This window comes from Mauremys reevesii, linkage group 1, assembly GCF_016161935.1.
Source record: "Mauremys reevesii isolate NIE-2019 linkage group 1, ASM1616193v1, whole genome shotgun sequence".
NCBI lineage: Eukaryota > Metazoa > Chordata > Testudines > Geoemydidae > Mauremys > Mauremys reevesii.
This window is the reverse complement of record NC_052623.1, coordinates 26122053-26140093: the sequence shown is the minus strand read 5'-3', so window position 1 is coordinate 26140093 and position 18041 is coordinate 26122053. Positions and strand designations below refer to the sequence as shown.

The 18041-nt window shown below is 40.9% G+C and overlaps 1 protein-coding gene across 9 annotated transcripts in view; it reads left to right on the top strand.

The window, feature by feature from the left end:
* The window catches only part of DLG2 (discs large MAGUK scaffold protein 2), a 1428123-nt gene that overhangs the window by 944105 nt on the left and 465977 nt on the right, over positions 1 to 18041 (top strand). For 2 of the 9 annotated variants that reach the window (XM_039519927.1, XM_039519929.1), the window contains one exon: positions 11203 to 11251. The exons of the other annotated variants lie outside the window; for them this stretch is intronic. In XM_039519927.1, the coding sequence (XP_039375861.1) occupies positions 11203 to 11251 (49 nt within the window). The remainder of the gene's footprint in view (positions 1 to 11202; positions 11252 to 18041) is intronic. 9 annotated transcript variants of the gene reach the window in all.

The following is an 18041-nucleotide window of genomic DNA, read 5'->3' as shown; positions in this document are numbered from 1 at the left end:
TGCAATACAGTTTACCTAAGGGATACCCATACTCCCTTGAGAGAGAGAGAGAGGATACAAGAGGTTTTTAAGAAGGCTTTCTGCACCGCCTTTCTTCTTACCTTGTTTTATGGTATTACTGGTCCTTGCCACAGTCTTAGGTACTATGGAGGTCAACTGCCTTCCCAGTAACAACTGCACCTCACAGAGGAAGCGTACTGGTGGGACGAGAAGCTGAAGGAACCTGCTATTCAGGGCTTCCTGCCAGCCCCACTACCATGACACTAAGATAGTCTGGCCAAGATTTTCAGATGTGACTAGTGATTTTGGATGCCTCGGTTTTTAGTTGCCAAACTTGAGACACCTTGAAAAGGCCTGGCTTGCAAAAAAGTTCTGAACATCCATCCAAGTCCAGTCTCAAGCTGGGCACCCACAGTAACTAGTCACTTGAAAATCTTGCTCTTCATTCTTATCCTGTGAGGCAGCAGCTGTCACACTGAAAGAATTGTTTGTTGGAGTGAGGTATCTTCTCTGGGAGTCTGTCTAGCTAACTCTGGATATTTCTAGAGCACTTATCACTTTGGAATGTAAGTGCTGAAAGGTGGAATAGCTTGGGGCATGACAGGTGGAGCTACTGCAGAGAAGAAAGGGGGTTCTGGCCATTGGTCTATTTGCTTTCTTGCTCCACATACAACATCTGGAGTTTGACACTGAATTGTTCCACATTCTGGTCTCATTTCGGATTGTTGGCATGGGAGGCTAAATACTGGCTTGGAGTAAGCCTCAAATCCCTCTTGACGTATGAAATAGATTATTGATAGCGCTATTGTTGTTAGCATTTAATGAATTGGGAGTGAGGTGAGGAGGAGATTAGATAACTTGTCCAAAGTCATACTGCAAAGCTGTAACAGAGCTCGGAGCAGAACCCAGGACTCCTGACCAACTGCATGAATGGATTCCTTCCCAGAATAGGCATAATATAGACAGCTTCAGTACGAGTCCTTCCAGATGGGCGAAGTTTGTGCAATGCATGGCAAATCCTAAGCTTATGGCTTTTCATCTAGTATCTCCTTACAAAGAAGACTTGGCCGGTATTTTAGCATCTTTACAGCTGAGAAGTGGTTGCATTCTTTCCCAAACTTGGTGGTTAGAGGACTCCAGGGCCCTCTCTGTCTAAAAAACAAAAACCCAGCATTGTTGGGTAAGGAGAAAAAGGCAAGTGCCAAGGGACTGCTAGGAAAAACATTTTAACAGTTAAGATTTTATAGCCACTTGAGGATTGGGGGGAAAAAAACCTGAAAAAAAAAATCTCATATTTAGCTACCTCTCAGCAGCTGCCAAAGAAATCTTTATTTTCATATTGTTACTTTAAAGGCTTGCATTTAAATCTAAACGCCTTAACGACTCTGCATGGACAACAGCTGTGCCAAGTGAGAATGCTGTAGCTCCTTGGATTTATCACTGCTATCCAGCAGCATGTCACTTAAACAACTCCTTTGAGGGGCACTATCTCAGTCACTACCTAGAGATGTGAGTGTCCCCTCCCACATATACACAAGTTAATATGTCATGTTAGAAAAACCTACATTTTAGTTCACATTTGAGGTTTTAGAGCTCTCTAGGGCAACAGATTTTTTTAATGCTGTGAATTACTGCTTGTTCATCTATTTTTATGACCTAAATATCCTCAGTACTTTTAATAACTTGCATAAATTGTATATAGCGGCATCTGTATTTTTTGTGGGTGAAATTTAGTGAGTCAGCTAGTCTGACTGAAATAGTGGGGGATATTTATGCTGAGGATGAGCTGTGCTATAGTAGATTGGGGGGTAGGGTATAGAAAGGAGTTTATTTTTATGTGGGAAACTGGTCTCCAGAGACTAGTGCTGAGATTTTAAAATCACTGTAAACATTTCTCTATATTAAAATAGTATATCAGGTCAGTAAAAGTGCTAAGGTATTTTAGTATTTTATTAATCCTTTTGACGTTTTCAAGGCTGCTGCAAACTGGAAGAAACCTGTTTGTTTGGAGGAATCTGCCTGATAAATAATTTTAAATTAAAGATCATGGATTGTTTCAGTCTCATGTGCAGAAAGTTATGTAGGAATAGGTACTTTGCATGTCTGCAACACCTGTAATCCAGGGACCTCAAAGTTGTTCGCAAACAATAACACACACAGCTTCACAATGACTCTTAGTGATAGCTTAAGTATTATACCCATTTTATAGATGGGTTTAAGGAGGCGTGTAGAGGTTGTGACCTGGCCATAGTCTGTCAGAAAGTCAGGAGCAGAGCTGAGAGTAGAACCTGGAAATCATGATTTCCATTCCCCTGCTCTAACAGCTGCTACTTCTGATACCTAAAAAATGATGCCCTTCATTATCTCTGCTACTAGGGCCACTCTTAACTCACCGGAGTTGAGTCACTAAGCATACTAGGCCATCTCATTCTGAGAGGTGCAAAATACAGAAGTACTTGTGCAATGACTCACTTAGCACAATTCTCTTGCTGCACTGAAGTCTCGCAGAGGGGTTTGTACAAAGAAATTTGTGGAAGAGGATTACATAGTCTATCAATACCCCAGACAGCACTGTGAAGGTGACAGAAGAGTAAAACTCAAAAGTAGCATGAAAATTCTCCATACACTGGTCATAATAAATAGTCACCAGTAAAGAAAATGAAATGGAGAAAAATAATGTTTTTGTTTGTAATATCAAAGGAAAACCTGTCTGTGCTTAGTACAGTGAAAAATATTATTCAAGTTTATGTCTACTTGAAGTTTATCTCTATAATTCTGAAACCTTGAGGTATCTCTTACACAAAAGTTGTTTCATGTAACTTACAGATGCCTATGGGCTGCTTGGAGTCCTACACTGGAATTTTCCATCTCTTTCTGTTTTATTCAAATTTAAATTGACATTTTTCAGATGATTGTACTCATTCTCTCTTCCTTATTCCCTGACTCAGTCACCCTCTAGTATAAACCAAATAATAAGTATTTCAGGAGGGACATGGGGGAGGGATAGCTCAGTGGTTTGAGCATTGGCCTACTAAACCCAGGGTTGTGAGTTCAATCCTTGAGGGGGCAACTTAGGGATCTGGGGCAAAATCAGTACTCAGTCCTGCTAGTGAAGGCAGGGGGCTGGACTCAATGACCTTTCAGGGTCCCTTCCAGTTTTATGGGATAGGTATATCTCCATATATGTGTGCTAGAAGTAGTGAGTAATTCCTCCACTCTGTTTTTTTCACAGGAAAATTGCCTTTACTTGGGATGTAATTTTTCAGAATAGAAGACTTGATTTATTGGCATTTCTATGGCTGATAAGCACATGAATGCTTTGACTGACACAGAGTATCCAGTTTTCAAAAGGAATGTTTTAAATGTATAGCAGCTCATTTTAATCTTCAAAATAATTAGAACACCTTTTTAAGTGGGGATTGCCTTGGAATTTGACCTAATCCTGCAAGCTGATCCATGGAGGTAGACTTCTGCTCCCATGTTTAGCCCCAGTGAAGGTCATTATTGGTCTAAAGGTCCACCCATTCAGATTAGTTCATCGGCTCAAGGCCGAGGTATCAGAGCTTAATGTGGACACGATAGTGTTCCCAGAACCCCCTGATACTTGTCCATTATTCAGAAAGTAATATATGAGCATCAGACTCCACTCAGTTCTGCTCTTCTACATCTATATAAGAAGCTGATAAACAGGAAGGAATCCAAGGGCATCTCTCAGGCAAATATGGAGTGGCCTGCCCAATAACATTTTAAAGCCAACAGTACTAGCCAGTACTAAATGGAGATGAAAGCACCAGTCTTTATAACTAGGCATTGTATGTTCCCAAATGAATTTACTAGTTCTAAAAAAGCTACTGCAGCATTACTGCCAGGGAATGCTTTGATAAGAAGAAATAACAAAGGAATGCATTCCTTTTGATGCCTGGGATCCTGACTGTTCAACAAGATGCATCTTTAGGAACTTCTTTTTGGTAGGACGAGGAAGAACCTTACAAAAATTAAGTAAGACTTATTGAGGAGCATTATTCTTAGAAGCTTTGTGTACAGAATTCACTTGGCTCCCCAATAGACATCAGTGCATAATATAATACTAAGGAAAGAAAAACATTAATTTACTAATACTATAGATTACTCTCATTCTAAGCAAGGATGGCCATTTTCTAGGCTGACCTTTCTAAAAGTATCCTTGAAATATTGTATTTGTCTTTCAAGGTGAGAGTAAGCGAGAGAAGGAGGGGCGATGGGGGCCAAGAATCAATCCCTGCAGGACCCCAATTAAAACACATGCATGATGATGATTCTTTGTTTATAGTTATATGTTGAGACCTCTCACTTAGCCAGCTTTTCATCCATTAAATATGTGCCATGTTAATTTTATGGCTTTCTAGTTTTTTAATCAAATTGTCAGGTGATATCAAGTCACATGCCTTACATAAGTCTAAGTTTATTGCATCAATAATATTACCTTTATCAACCAAACTTGCCATCTCTTAAAAAAAAAATGATATCAAGTAAGTTTGACAAGATCCATTTTCCATGCTTATTGGCATTAATTTTATTTCCCTTCCCTAATTCTTTATTGAGTCCTGTGTCAGCCATTCACTCATCTTGCCCATGATCAATGTCAGACTGACAGGCCTATAATTACTTGGATCATTGCATTTACACTTGAAAAATATTGGCACAAGATTAGCTTTCTTCCAGTCTTCTGGAACTTTTCTGGTGTTCCAAGACTTACTGAGAATCAACATTAATGGCCCAGTGATCCCCTCAGTCAGCTCTTTTAAAACTCTTGGATGCAAGTTATCTGGACCTACTGATTTAAAAATGTCTTACTTTAGTAGTTCCTGTTTACCATTCTCCTAAGAAACTAATGGAAGGAAAAGAGTGCTGTCCTATGGTATGACTATATCATGTCTTCCCAACTAATACAGAACAGACAAATGTTTTGAACACTTCTGCTTTTTCTACATTATTATTGTCAATTCTACCATTTCTATCTAATAATGGACAAGTACCATTTAGGATTCTTTTTGGTCCTAATAAACTTAAAAGAACAACTTATTTTCCATATCTCTCCCTTGCCTGGTTTTGCTTCCCATATCAATTTTCTACAATTACTAGCTTCTGATTAATATACTATCAGATTCTCCACTCTATCATTTGTTATATTTTTTTATATTTGCTTTCACTTCCCCTCCATACCAGTTGTTTTTAACCAATATGGCCTCCTTCCTTAGTTATGGAATTATGGCTTTTTTTGGGCATCTATTAATGTGTTCCTAAACCAGTCCCAGTTGCCATTTAAATTTTTCTGATTAAATTCTTTCTCCCAGCTGATTTGGCTTTCCTCTCCAATGTCTTTGTTGTTATCACCAGTTCACCTCTGACAATGTTAGCTCTAACATAGACAAGGACTGAAGAAGACCAATATCCAGTTGGAACTACAAGGCAAATCTAGCCAGGTGGAAGGAAATCAGTTAAATTTGAATTTAGTGAGGATATGGAGGCTAATACTACTATTTTGTGCAAGATCCAATTGGATCTTTAATTACCACAATTGATCAGGATCTTGGCTTTACTTGCATGCAGGATTTTTAAAAGAGCAGGCGAAGGAATTTTCTGGATCGTTACCATCAATTTTTAAGAAGTCTTGGAACCCTGGGGAAGTTCCAGAAGACTGGAAGAAAGCTAACATTCCAATATTTTAAAAGTGCAAATGGGATATAATTAATGCCAGTCAGCACAGATGTATGGAAAATAGATCCTATCAAATTAATTTGATATCTTTTTTTTTAAAAATTAGATTACAAGTTTGATGTAGAATGCCACATTTTCATTAAAAAACTAGAATGATATAAAATCAACAGTGCACACATTAAATGGGTTAAATAGTGGCCAACTGATAGGTCTCAAAATGTAATTGTAAATGGGGAATCATGATTGAGCTGGTGTTTCTATTGGGGTCCTGTAGGGATGAATTCTTGGCCTTATTTAATATTTTCATCAATAACCTTAACAAAAACATAAAATTTTCACTGATAGTCGGAAAATGATACAACATGCCTTATGGTGAAAGATTCAAGGACCTCAATCTATTTAGCTTGTCAAAGACAAATGTAAGGAGTGACATGTTCACACTCTATAAGTGCTTAAGTGGAGATCATAAAATTGATAATAGAAGGCCCTTCTGTTCAATAGAGAAAAGTGTAAGAAGATCCAATAATGGGAAGTAGAAATTTGACAGGTTTAGACTAGAAATCAGGTACAAATTTTTAACAGTGATGATGACTTAAGCATTGGAACAACTTACTGAGAGTGTGGTGGATTCTCCATCACTGTAAATTTTAAAATCAAGATTGGATGTTTTTCAAAAATAACACACTCCAGTTCAAAGAGAAATTAATTCAAGGGAGTCCAATTGCCTGTGTTATGCATAGGGCCCTACCAAATTCACAGCCATGAAAAATATGTCACGGACTGTGAAATCTGGTCTTTTGTGTTTGCTTTTACCCTACATTATACAGATTTCACGGCAGGAGACCAGCATTTCTCAAACTGGGGGTCCTGACCCAAAAAGAGGTTGCGGGGGGTGGGAGGGGCTTCAGATCTGGGCGGTCGGAGGGTGGCTCCTCTTGACCAGGCAACCAGATCTGAAGGCAGCACTCCGCCAGCAGCAGCGCAGAAGTGTGGGTGGCAATACCATATAATGCCATCCTTCTGCGCTGCTGATGCTGGCAGTTCTGCCTTCAGAGCTGGGCTCCCGGCCAGCAGCTGCCACCCTCAGGCCAGCCAGCATTGAAGGTAGCGCCGCCACCACCAGCACAGAAGTAAAAGCATCAGTTCTGCAGTCCCCTTACAATAACCTTGTGACCCCCCACAACTCCTTGTTCGGGTAGGATCCTTACAATTACAACACCATGAAAATTCAGATTTAAATAACTGAAATCATGGTATTTGTTATTTTTAAAATCCTAAGACCATGAAATTGACCAAAATGGACTGTAAATTTGGTAGGGCCCTAGGGTTAAACTAGTTGGAAGGTTAAACTAGATGATCAAACTAGATGGTCCTTTCTGGTTTCATAGATTCATAGATTCTAGCAGTGGAAGGGACCTCGAGAGGTCGTCGAGTCCAGTCCCCTGCCTCATGGCAGGACCAAATACTGTCTAGACAATCCCGGATAGACATTCATCTAACCTACTCTTAAATATCTCCAGAGGCGGAGACTTCACAACCTCCGTAGGCAATTTATTCCAGTGTTTAACCACCCTGACAGTTAGGAACTTTTTCCTAATGTCCAACCTAAACCTCCCCTGCTGCAGTTTAAGCCCATTGCTTCTTGTTCTATCCTTAGAGGCTAAGGTGAACAAGTTTTCTCCCTCTTCCTTATGACATCCTTTTAGATACCTGAAAACTGCTATCATGTCCCCTCTCAGTCTTCTCTTTTCCAAACTAAACAAACCCAATTCTTTCAGCCTTCCTTCATAGGTCATGTTCTCCAGACCTTTAATCATTCTTGTTGCTCTTCTCTGGACCCTATCCAATTTCTCCACATCTTTCTTGAAGTGCACTGCTCAGAACTGGACACAATACTCCAGCTGAGGCCTAACCAGAGCAGAGTAGAGCGGAAGAATGACTTCTCATGTCTTGATCACAACACACCTGTTAATGCATCCCAGAATTATGTTTGCTTTTTTTGCAACAGCGTTACACTGTTGACTCATATTTAGCTTGTGGCCCACTATAACCTCTAGATCCCTTTCTGCCGTACTCCTTCCTAGACAGTCTCTTCCCATTCTGTATGTGTGAAACTGATTGTGTCTTGCTAAGTGGAGCACTTTGCATTTGTCTTTGTTAAACTTCATCCTGTTTACCTCAGACCATTTCTCCAATTTGTCCAGATCATTTTGAATTATGACCCTATCCTCTAAAGCAGTTGCAATCCCTCCCAGTTTGGTATCATCTCCAAACTTAATAAGCGTACTTTATATGCCAATATCTAAGTCGTTGATGAAGATACTGAACAGAGCTGTTCCCAAAACAGACCCCTGCGGAATCCCACTTATTATACCTTTCCAGCAGGATTGGGAGCCATTAATAACTACTCTCTGAGTACAAGCAGCAAAGAGTCCTGTGGCACCTTATAGACTAACAGATGTATTGGAGCATGAACTTTCGTCCATGCATCTGATGAAGTGGGTATTCACCCACAAACGCTCATGCTCCAATATGTCTGTCAGTCTATAAGGTGCCACAGGACTCTTTGCTGCTTTTACAGATCCAGACTAACACGGCTACATCTCTGATCTCTGAGTACAGTTATCCAGCCAGTTATGCACCTACCTTATAGTAGCCCCATCTAAGTTGTATTTGCCTAGTTCATTGATAAGAATATCATGCGAGACCGTATCAAATACCTTACTAAAGTGTAGGTATACCACATCCACCGCTTCTCCCTTATTCACAAGACTCGTTATCCTATCAAAGAAAGCTATCAGATTTGTTTGACGTGATTTGTTCTTTACAAATCCATGCTGGCTAGTCCCTATCACCTTACCACCCTCCAAGTATTTGCAGATGATTTCCTTAATTACTTGCTCCATTATCTTCCCTGGCACAGAAGTTAAACTAACCGGTCTGTAGTTTCCTGGGTTGTTTTTATTTCCCTTTTTATAGATGGGCACTATATTTGCCCTTTTCCAGTCTTCTGGAATCTCTCCTGTCTCCCATGATTTTCCAAAGATAATAGCTAGAGGCTCAGATACCTCCACTATTAGCTCCTTGACTATTCTAGGAATAATCTGTAATCTATGAATCTGCTTCTCAGTCATCAGTGTGCCAGAATTAATCTATTTAGGCATTATTTAAAAGAACGACATTTTCCAAAAGTTAACATGTAGTGGTACGTGAGATACCTGTTCTGTGAATATGGAAATCCCATGGCATCTCAGATTCCATAATGCAATGACTGTTGCCAAATGCTACCTTTTTAAATAGTGAACATAACATCAGTTATGATGTGGAACATCAAGGTAGTAAACTAAGGTAAACCCTGAAATTGCTTAATGTTCAGTATCTAATATGATATATAGTAAATCTTCCTTGGAGACCAATATTTTACAAATAAAGCATGTGTCCTACATGGGTAATGCAGTTTTATCGCGACTTGAAAGTTTCTGGGAGAATAATGGCAGGTGGAGGTACCAGATTTTATTTTGTATATCAAATGGAGGGGGAGGGATTGCAGAAAAAGAAGATAAGACTATGTTCAGTGTAATCAGGGAAAAATAAACCCCCATGAACAATAACAGTGGAGAAGCAAGTTCTTTAGGGTCTCCACTTGAGAGAAACAGACTTTTGAAGAGATATCTTTTATCTCCATTAGATATAGTTTAATCACTAGATATTTTACATTCCCTAAATAATAGGCTATCCACATGAGATGGAAAGAGAAGTTTCAATGAATGTTACCATGGGGCATGCAAACAGTGAGTTCTGGTATATAGCCTAGGTGGTTGTTGTTATTATATTCATATTATGCTATAGGTGTACAACATGCTTTACAAAGCTCAAGGCATTTTCTTAAGGAGAGGTCTCAGAGAGAGGGGGACAGACCACCTTTCAGTGGGGAGGGGAGAGGCATTTTCCCTGCACAGAGTTTGCAGTCAAATACAGAGACATTCAATAAAAGGATAAATAATTACATGAGAGTGTGGGTACAGACATTCCTGGAAATGAGTTTAGTATTGAAAGACAAAATGGAAGAAGTGACTTACAGGGAAGGATGCAGAGGAGAGGCAAAGTGATTGATGCACTGGAAGGCCGAGGGTGTTCCAATGGGACTGGGGTATACATGAACCTAGATCTCTCAAGTCCCGAGCTAGTGCTATAACCTTTGGATCCACTTTCTTTAAAGTGCTGCCCCTTAAAGCCCTAAAGAGTTTGTTGACTTTGCCATCCAGGATGCTGTGTAGTGTGGCTGAATTCTCCAGTCCTGATCTGTTTGCTTTTTGTGCTTTCGGTTTGAAAACCAAACCTACATCTGCATTATAGCTGAGACGTTAGATTAGTACCCCAACTGGAAAGTGTTCAATGGAAATTTTAACAGATGGTTTTGGGTTGCTTTTTAGATTTCAAACCTGAGCACATCTGGATGAATTTTCTCAGATTAATTGTCAGAGTTTTTGATGGTACCCAAAATGCTTATGGGAAATTGAGTTCGTGGTAACAAACAACTGATCCATTCTTTTCCTGCAATAGCAGATCCTTTAAAAAATGTCTCGTAAAGTATTTCAGAGATTTGAAGGTCACAACTGTTACATCACTGAAAACTGTGTATGTGTAACTCTTACATATGCTTCAAAATAAAAGTGCTCCAAGAAAGGCATATGTAAGAGTAATGTAATGAAAAGGGCAGCATATTGCTATCGTAAAACATTTTAGAGTTTAGCACTGTGGTTTGTAAAAGCCAATCATTAGCTGTTTGTTGTCGAATTGATTGGTGGTAAGAGTGATGTCAACATCAATTTAAGGAGAGTGCTGCAGAAACAGCAGCTGGTTTTATAAATCTTCCTTGTGGATTTTGAATGAACATCTCTAAGCTTCAGGATAAAGTCTGAATTCCTTGTACTGTTGCTGGGAAACACGTTTAAAGGCATTGGACACAGGCAACATTGACTGACTGGAAAAGTAAGTCACCCTTAAATCCAAGGGTTATTAAAATAATGAATTAATTGAGAAAATTTTGCATCTTTCCTGGGATCCTGAGAGAGGAAATTGGATGTTAATCCAGTTTACATCTGTAATGTGTAATTTACAGCAGTATGCAAATTTAAGCATGTGGAGGAAACATTCTTTCTAATTATTTTGTTCTGGTGTCAAAGTACAGACAAGACTTTTAAGTCCTACTTACTATTTCTCCCCTGCTTCACCCCTCTGTTGTTTATCTCTGTGAATGTATCACTTACCTCTCATCTGGGGATAATTTGGGGATAATTTTTCCATGCAGTGCATTATAGAAAAATAGCACTGTTGTTGCCTATGGAAAATAAATAACACATCTATTAAATCTGTGAGTGTGCCAAATTCTGCCTGTGTTGCACCTGTGTACAATCCCCTCATATCAAGCAAAACAAGTGGCTTCTGCCATTACTAGGATGGAAGGTCAAGTATATGTGACTCTTTTATTGACCTCCATTGTAGAACCATGGCTCAACAGACAGGAAGAAGGGGACCTCTACAGTCTGAAAATGTAAGAAAAAGACAACCAGGAAGGTAGCACTCCAATTTCTTGCACTTTGTCATAGTGATCCAGAAGAGAAATGGCATCATAATGGATGAAGAGGGAAAATGAAAAAGCGTCCACCAGAAACTACAAAGGAATAGTTAGAGAGCAGGATTCAAACCAGCAGAGGAAATAGTAAGCATGACCATGCTTCAGGCACTTGGATAAGCCTGATCCAAAACTCAGTGTAGTCAATGGGAGTTTTTAGTGATTTAATGGGCTTTGGATTGGTCCCCTAATGAGAGGAGAGTGATTTGGATTGATTGTTTCTCTCTCTGAGGGTGAGCATGTAAATGTAGCTGAATTCTATAAATACAAACAAGTAAAAAGACTAACAAAACCTGCAATCCAATCCAAGCTAATAGAATCTTAAGATCCATTAGGAAAGGGATAGGTAATAAAATGCCACTATATAAATCCATGGTATGCCCACAGCTTGAATACCGCATGGAGTTCTGGTCACTCTGTCTCAAAAAAGGTATACTAGAATTGGAAAAGGGATAGAGAAGGGCAACAAAGATGATTCGGGGCATTGATACGAGGAGAGATTAAAAAGGCTGAGATTGTTCAGTTTAAGAAAGAGATGAATAAGGAGAATATGATAGAGGTCTATACAATCATGAATGAACATAAGAACGACCATGCTGGGTCAGATGAAAGGTCCATCTAACCCAGTATCCTGTCTTCCAACAGTGGCCAATGCCAGCTCCCCCAGAGGGAATGACCAGAACAGGTAATCCTCAAATAACCCATTCCCTGTCACCCATTCCCAGCTTCTGGCAAACAGCACTAGGGACACCATCCCTGCTCATCCTCAGTAATAGCCATTGATGGACCTATCCCCCATGAATTTATCTAGTTCTTTTTTTAACCTTGTTATAGTCTTGGCCTTCACAACATCCTCTGTCAAAGAATTCCACAGGTTGACTGTTCATTGTTCGAAGAAATACTTCCTTTTGTTTGTTTTAAACCTGCTGCCTATTTATTTCATTTGGTGACCCCTAATTAATGTGTTATGAGGAGGAGTAAATAACACTTCCTTATGTACTTTCTTCACACCAGTCATGATTTTATAGACCTCTATCATAGCCCAACTTAGTTGTCCCTTTTCCAAGCAGAAAAGTCCCAATTTTATTACTCTCTCCTCATATGGAAGCCATTTTATACCCCTAATCATTTTTGTTGTGTGGAGAAAGTGAACAGGGAAGTGTTATTTATCCCTTCTCAAAACCCAAGAACCAGGGATCACCTAATTAAATTAATAAGAAACAGGTTTAAAATCAACACAGTGCATTACTTCACACAATATACAGTCAACCTGCGGGATTCATTGCCAGGGCATGTTATGAAGGCCAGAATTACAGCAGGGTTCAAAAAAGAAGTAGATAAATTCATGAAGGATAGGTCCATCAATGGCTATTAACCAAAATAGGCAGGGATGCAACCCCATGATCCAGGGGTCCCTAAACCTCTTGCTGCCAGAAGCTGGGACTGGATGACAGGGATGGATCACTCGATAATTGCCATTCTATTGATTCCCTCTGAAGCATCTGGCAATGGCTGCTGTTGGAAGACAGGTTTCAGAGTGGTAGCCATGTTAGTCTGTATCAGCAAAAACATTGAGGAGTCCTTGTGGCACCTTAGAGACTAAATAAATAAATTTGTTAGTCTCTGAGGTGCCTCAAGGACTCCTCGTTGTTTTTGTTGGAAGACAGGATACTGGGCTAGATGGGCAGCCTAATACAGTTGTCATTGTAAAATTTTGTTTTTCCTTATCGACTAAAGCTTTATTCAAAAAACCCCTGCCGAGGCTGCAACTTTTTTTTTTTTCCAAATGGAGTAAGTGTGGGTTTTTTTGATGATTGGTTATTTTTATTCGCTTTGATCTCAAAAAACATCTGAATAAATTTTGCTCAAACATTCGGGGGGGCGGAGGGGGGACATCACCAGCAGACAGAGACCAAACCTACAAAATTTCAGCTTAGGAGGAGAAAATTTTGAAATATTGTGTGTAAGAAACTCAGGGAGAGCAAATAAATCCTTTTTGCAAGCTTAACTATGGTTGTTGCTGTAGCCCCTGCTGTAATAATACCTCAGAATATTGGTGCTCAGATACCACTCTGATGGCGTGGTGTAAACACCTAACTACACAGACGGACAGAGCCACTGTACAGTAAAAAGATCAGGAGTACTTGTGGCACCTTAGAGACTAACAAATTTATTTCAGCATAAGCTTTCATGGGCTACAGCTCACTTCTTTGGATGCATAGAATGGAACACACAGACAGAAGATATTTATACATATAGAGAACATGAAAAGGTGGAAGTAGCCATGCCAACTGTCAGAGGCCAATCAACTGAGATGAGCTATCATCAGCAGGAGAAAAAAATCCTTTGAAGTGATAATCGAGATGACCCATAGAAGGTGTGAGGAGAACTTAACATGGGAAAATAGATTGAATTAGTGTAATAACCCAGCCATTCCCAGTGTCTGTTTAAACCTAAGTTAATTGTATCTAATTTGCATATTAATTCGAGTTCAGCAGTCTCTCTTTGGAGTCTGTTTTTGAAGTTTTTTTGTTGGAAAATTTCCACCTTCAAGTCTGTTACTGAGTGACCAGAGAGGTTGAAGTGTTCTCCCACTGGTTTTTGAATGTTATGATTCCTGATGTCAGATTTGTGTCCATTTATTCTTTTGCGTAGAGACTGTCTGGTTTGGCCAATGTACATGGCAGAGGGGCATTGCTGGCACATGATGGCATATATCACGTTGGTAGATGTGCAGGTGAACGAGCCCCTGATGGTGTGGCTGATGTGGTTAGGTCCTATGATGGTGTCTCTTGAATAGATACCGTATTTATCGGCGTATAACACGCACTTTTTTCCCCTGAAAATAGGGGGCAAATGATGTGTGCGTGTTATACGCCGATATAACCTTAACAGGGCCGGCTCTAGGATTTCTGCCGCCCCAGGCAGAAAAGAAAAGCGCCGCCCCCCCCCAGCGGCGCGGAGCGGCGCCCTAGCCCCTGCCCCACTCCCGAGCAGCGCGGCCTAGCCCCAGCGGCCCGAGCCCCGCCCTCTTCCCCAGCGGCGGGGCCTTAGCCCCGAGCCCCGGCCTGCACGAGCCCCCACCTCCCGGCGGCGCGGCCCGGCCCTAGCCCCTCCCGAGCGGCCCGGCCCGAGCTGCCTTAGCCCCGCCTCCCGAGCGGCCCGAGACCCGTCCCGTCCCCGAGCGGCCCTAACCCGCGGAGCACTGCCTAGCCCCGCCCCCTCCCGAGCGGCCCGGCCCGGCCCGAGCCCCGAGCGGCCTTAGTCCCCGGCCCTCCCGAGCGGCCCGAGATCCCGTCCCCCTCCCCCGAGCGGCCCTAGCCCCTGCCCCCCTCCCGAGCGGCGTGGCCCGACCCGGCCCGAGCCCCCGTCCCCCACCCCAGCGGCCCGGCCCGAGCCCCCCTCCCCGCGAACGGTAATAATATTAATAAAACAAGTTCTGAGCTACCCTTATTTTGCTTCAAAGTCCTTTATTTGAAATTTAAGTTTTTTTCCTGAAATTTCCCCCTTAAAATGAAGGTGCGTGTTATACGCCTGTGCGTGTTATACGCCGATAAATACGGTATGTGGACAGAGCTGGCATCGGGCTTTGTTGCAAGGATAGGTTCCTGGGTTAGTGTTTATGTTGTACGGTGTGCAGTTGCTGGTGAGTATTTGCTTCAGGTTGGGAGTGTACAGTGTAAATCTTCAATGGCATGCAGCGTGAACCACGGATTTAATTAATAGATAGGGAAATGAGAACTGTCCCTTTCATCCCTCTTCAGGCTACCAGCCTTAGGTTACCACTCTCCCTGTCTCCTGGAGCAGTTGTACAAAAATAGGTAGAGCTTTGGCTCTGTCTTCCATTGTGCTTCCTGAGACTACTGCTGGCATGGATGGTTGAGCTAATTTACCACCCCTTGCTCAGGACTGTGCCTCCATTACAGTGCAAATTACCCAGAAACAATCCATATGCAGATTGTAAGTTCCTTGGAACTGCCTTCTTGTATTGTTTGTATGGTGCCTAGTGCAATAGAGTCTTGGTCTATGATTGGATTCCCTAGGTGCTACCTCAATACAAATATGTTGTTATAACCAGTGAGTTCATGGTTAAGCTTATCCGAATAATGTAGTTAGGTGAAAGGATTCCTGAGTATGTTTAAATTTAGTTTTCAGTATTCCATAAAATACAGTCTGAGGCTGATTTTGCTACTACTGCTCATGCTGAGTAGTACTTTTCTGCACAACTAGTCCCATTGATTGAAATGGTAATACTCATGGAGTAAGGATGGCAGAATTGGGCCTTTTGATCTCATTAAACAAATGCTGATGGGCTTGAAAGCAAAAGAATTATCCTTGGAGTGGGGTTGTAAAACTAGTCAAAATAATGAAAACAAAATGCCCTTGTCTGGATTGGAGGAGGAGATCAGTAGAGGAGGCTTTCTCTGCCTAGCATTTATCACTGGATATGAAATTAATGGATTGTTTGTTTTACTTTTCATTTATGGAAGTTTTGCTACGTTTAGAAAATCCAATAACACATGTGCCCACACATGGTGAGTGAGAGACCTAATCAATCTACACTATCGATCATTCTACCCCTCTTAGTACTTCAAGCAAGAAGCTGGTGCCTCCTGAACGCTGCTGATTTGGATCCTGCCTCTCTAACCAGTCCTTGTTTATTTACAATGGAGGTTTCATACCTCTCTTTGTCCACCATAAAGTGCCACAGAGCTGTGTCTTTGTCCTTGCTAAATCCTTTTCTTTTATGCATATATTTTCCCCTTTGTGATATCTTACTGCTGTGTTCCTCTATGATTATACGTGTGCTCCTCCTTCCTCAGTTTGCCATCTCATCTTCCATAATGATCCTATATATTTTAGGTGCTATATATAACAACATGCATAATCATTATTGCTGAGATTTTCAAAGGAGTTTTAGGGAGTTGGGTACCCATACCCAACTGAATTTCAGTAGGATGCAGGCACCTAATTCCCTTTGATTTCTTTGACTATCCCTGCCTCAGAAGTTATCCCCTCATTATTTATTATTGTTAAGTGTGAAATTCTTCTACTGGTTTGCTTGGGATGCCCTGAACTCTGGAGGCTTCTTTAGCAGTTCTTAAAGCTGACTGTTTCCTCTCTCTAATTGGTCCCCAACAAACTATGTATGTGTGATAACAAGTCAGAATTCAGGTGCTGGCCCAGGTTTAGGAATAAATAAATAAATAAAATAGAAAAGGGAAAAAAGCCAGTTTCCAGCTGGTGAAAAGTGGCATGGCTCCACTTACATCGGCAAAGCTATGCTAATTTATATCCGCTGAGGAGTTGGCCCAAGGCTTTTTCATTACGGATTTCCAGTTATTACAAAATGTTTACACATGCACAGGGAAAACTCACATTAAATAATATAAAATACTGTCTTAAATAACAATTACAGCAATTCAACACCTGATGCTCTGATTTCAATTGCAAAAAAGCATAGAGAACAAGCAAAGTACTCTCAGCCAGGTTCTTCAAGTTAAACTACTTTTTTTTGTCCTTTAGATCCCTTTTTAGAACTCGCCTTTGCCATGATGCTACAGAAAATTATGTACAGTTAGGTATCTGGTGCACTGAGAATGCTGCCCATCATGATGACCAGCACTGTGTCATTGTTTCCTTGAGCTCCCCCATCTGTCTATCTATGTCTACCAGACCAGAGGGAACAGGTCCGAGGTACACTACTGAGCCCTCAGTTAATTAGAATTGGTTCAGGAAGGGAATAAGTAATGAAATAAAAGCATCCACTTTCCAATTAGCAACTTTAGATCATTCATTTTTCATGGACCTTTAAAAAATCAGTAAAAATATGGTAGCGGAGATATTAAATGGTGCTAAAGTAATTACGGTTTATGGAGCAGAGGAGGTTGGTTGGCATTTACTTTCTTTAAAATGAAAGCTACATGTAGTAATTCTGTTTTCATGTATGTACATGTTTTAGTAGATTTGACTGTGTCCCTCCCCTCATATGCTGCTTGTTGTCTTAGGCCACAGTGCTGCAATGAGTTTAGGTGTAGGGCTCAGTGCAGGATCAGGGACTAATATTGTAAGCTCTTCAGGGAAGGACCACGTCTTCCTATATATTTATACCCCCCAAGGGGATCCCCTGATAATGATCATGCCCCAAACCTGCTTCTGGAGTATGGATATTTAATGATAAATGGCATAAAATGTGGTTGAATATTACAAACTTTAATACTAGCAAAGTACTGAATTGCTAAACCTGAGCCCCCTTCCCAAGATGTTAAATACCAGAACCAACAATAAAAGCCCAGCTTTCTCAGTTGATATCAAAGTCCAAACAAAGTCATCTTCACTTTCAAGACTGTGGTTTCTTCATTCCCCCAACTGTGTCTCTGTGTTGCAGCCCAAAAAGGCATTCAGCCAACATTCAGAGCCTCATTGGATGGGGATGGGAAACATTGTTCGGCTCCCTCTTCTTAATGTAGACTGCTTCATAGAGATCAGCTGACCTTGTTTTTGTGGCCTGATCCAAAGAGTTGCTGAATAGACAAAAATCCATTGAAGTCAGGAGCAGGTGTGTGGTTTAGTTTGGTGGGTTAACATCTAGAAGCAGGAATCCTTGTGCAATGCCTTACACTGACGTGGTGTGATGGAGAATCTCTCTTCCCCTGGGCATCAATTCAATAGAAAAGCCAGTCCTTCTCTTTAGCTTTTCCCACCCTCT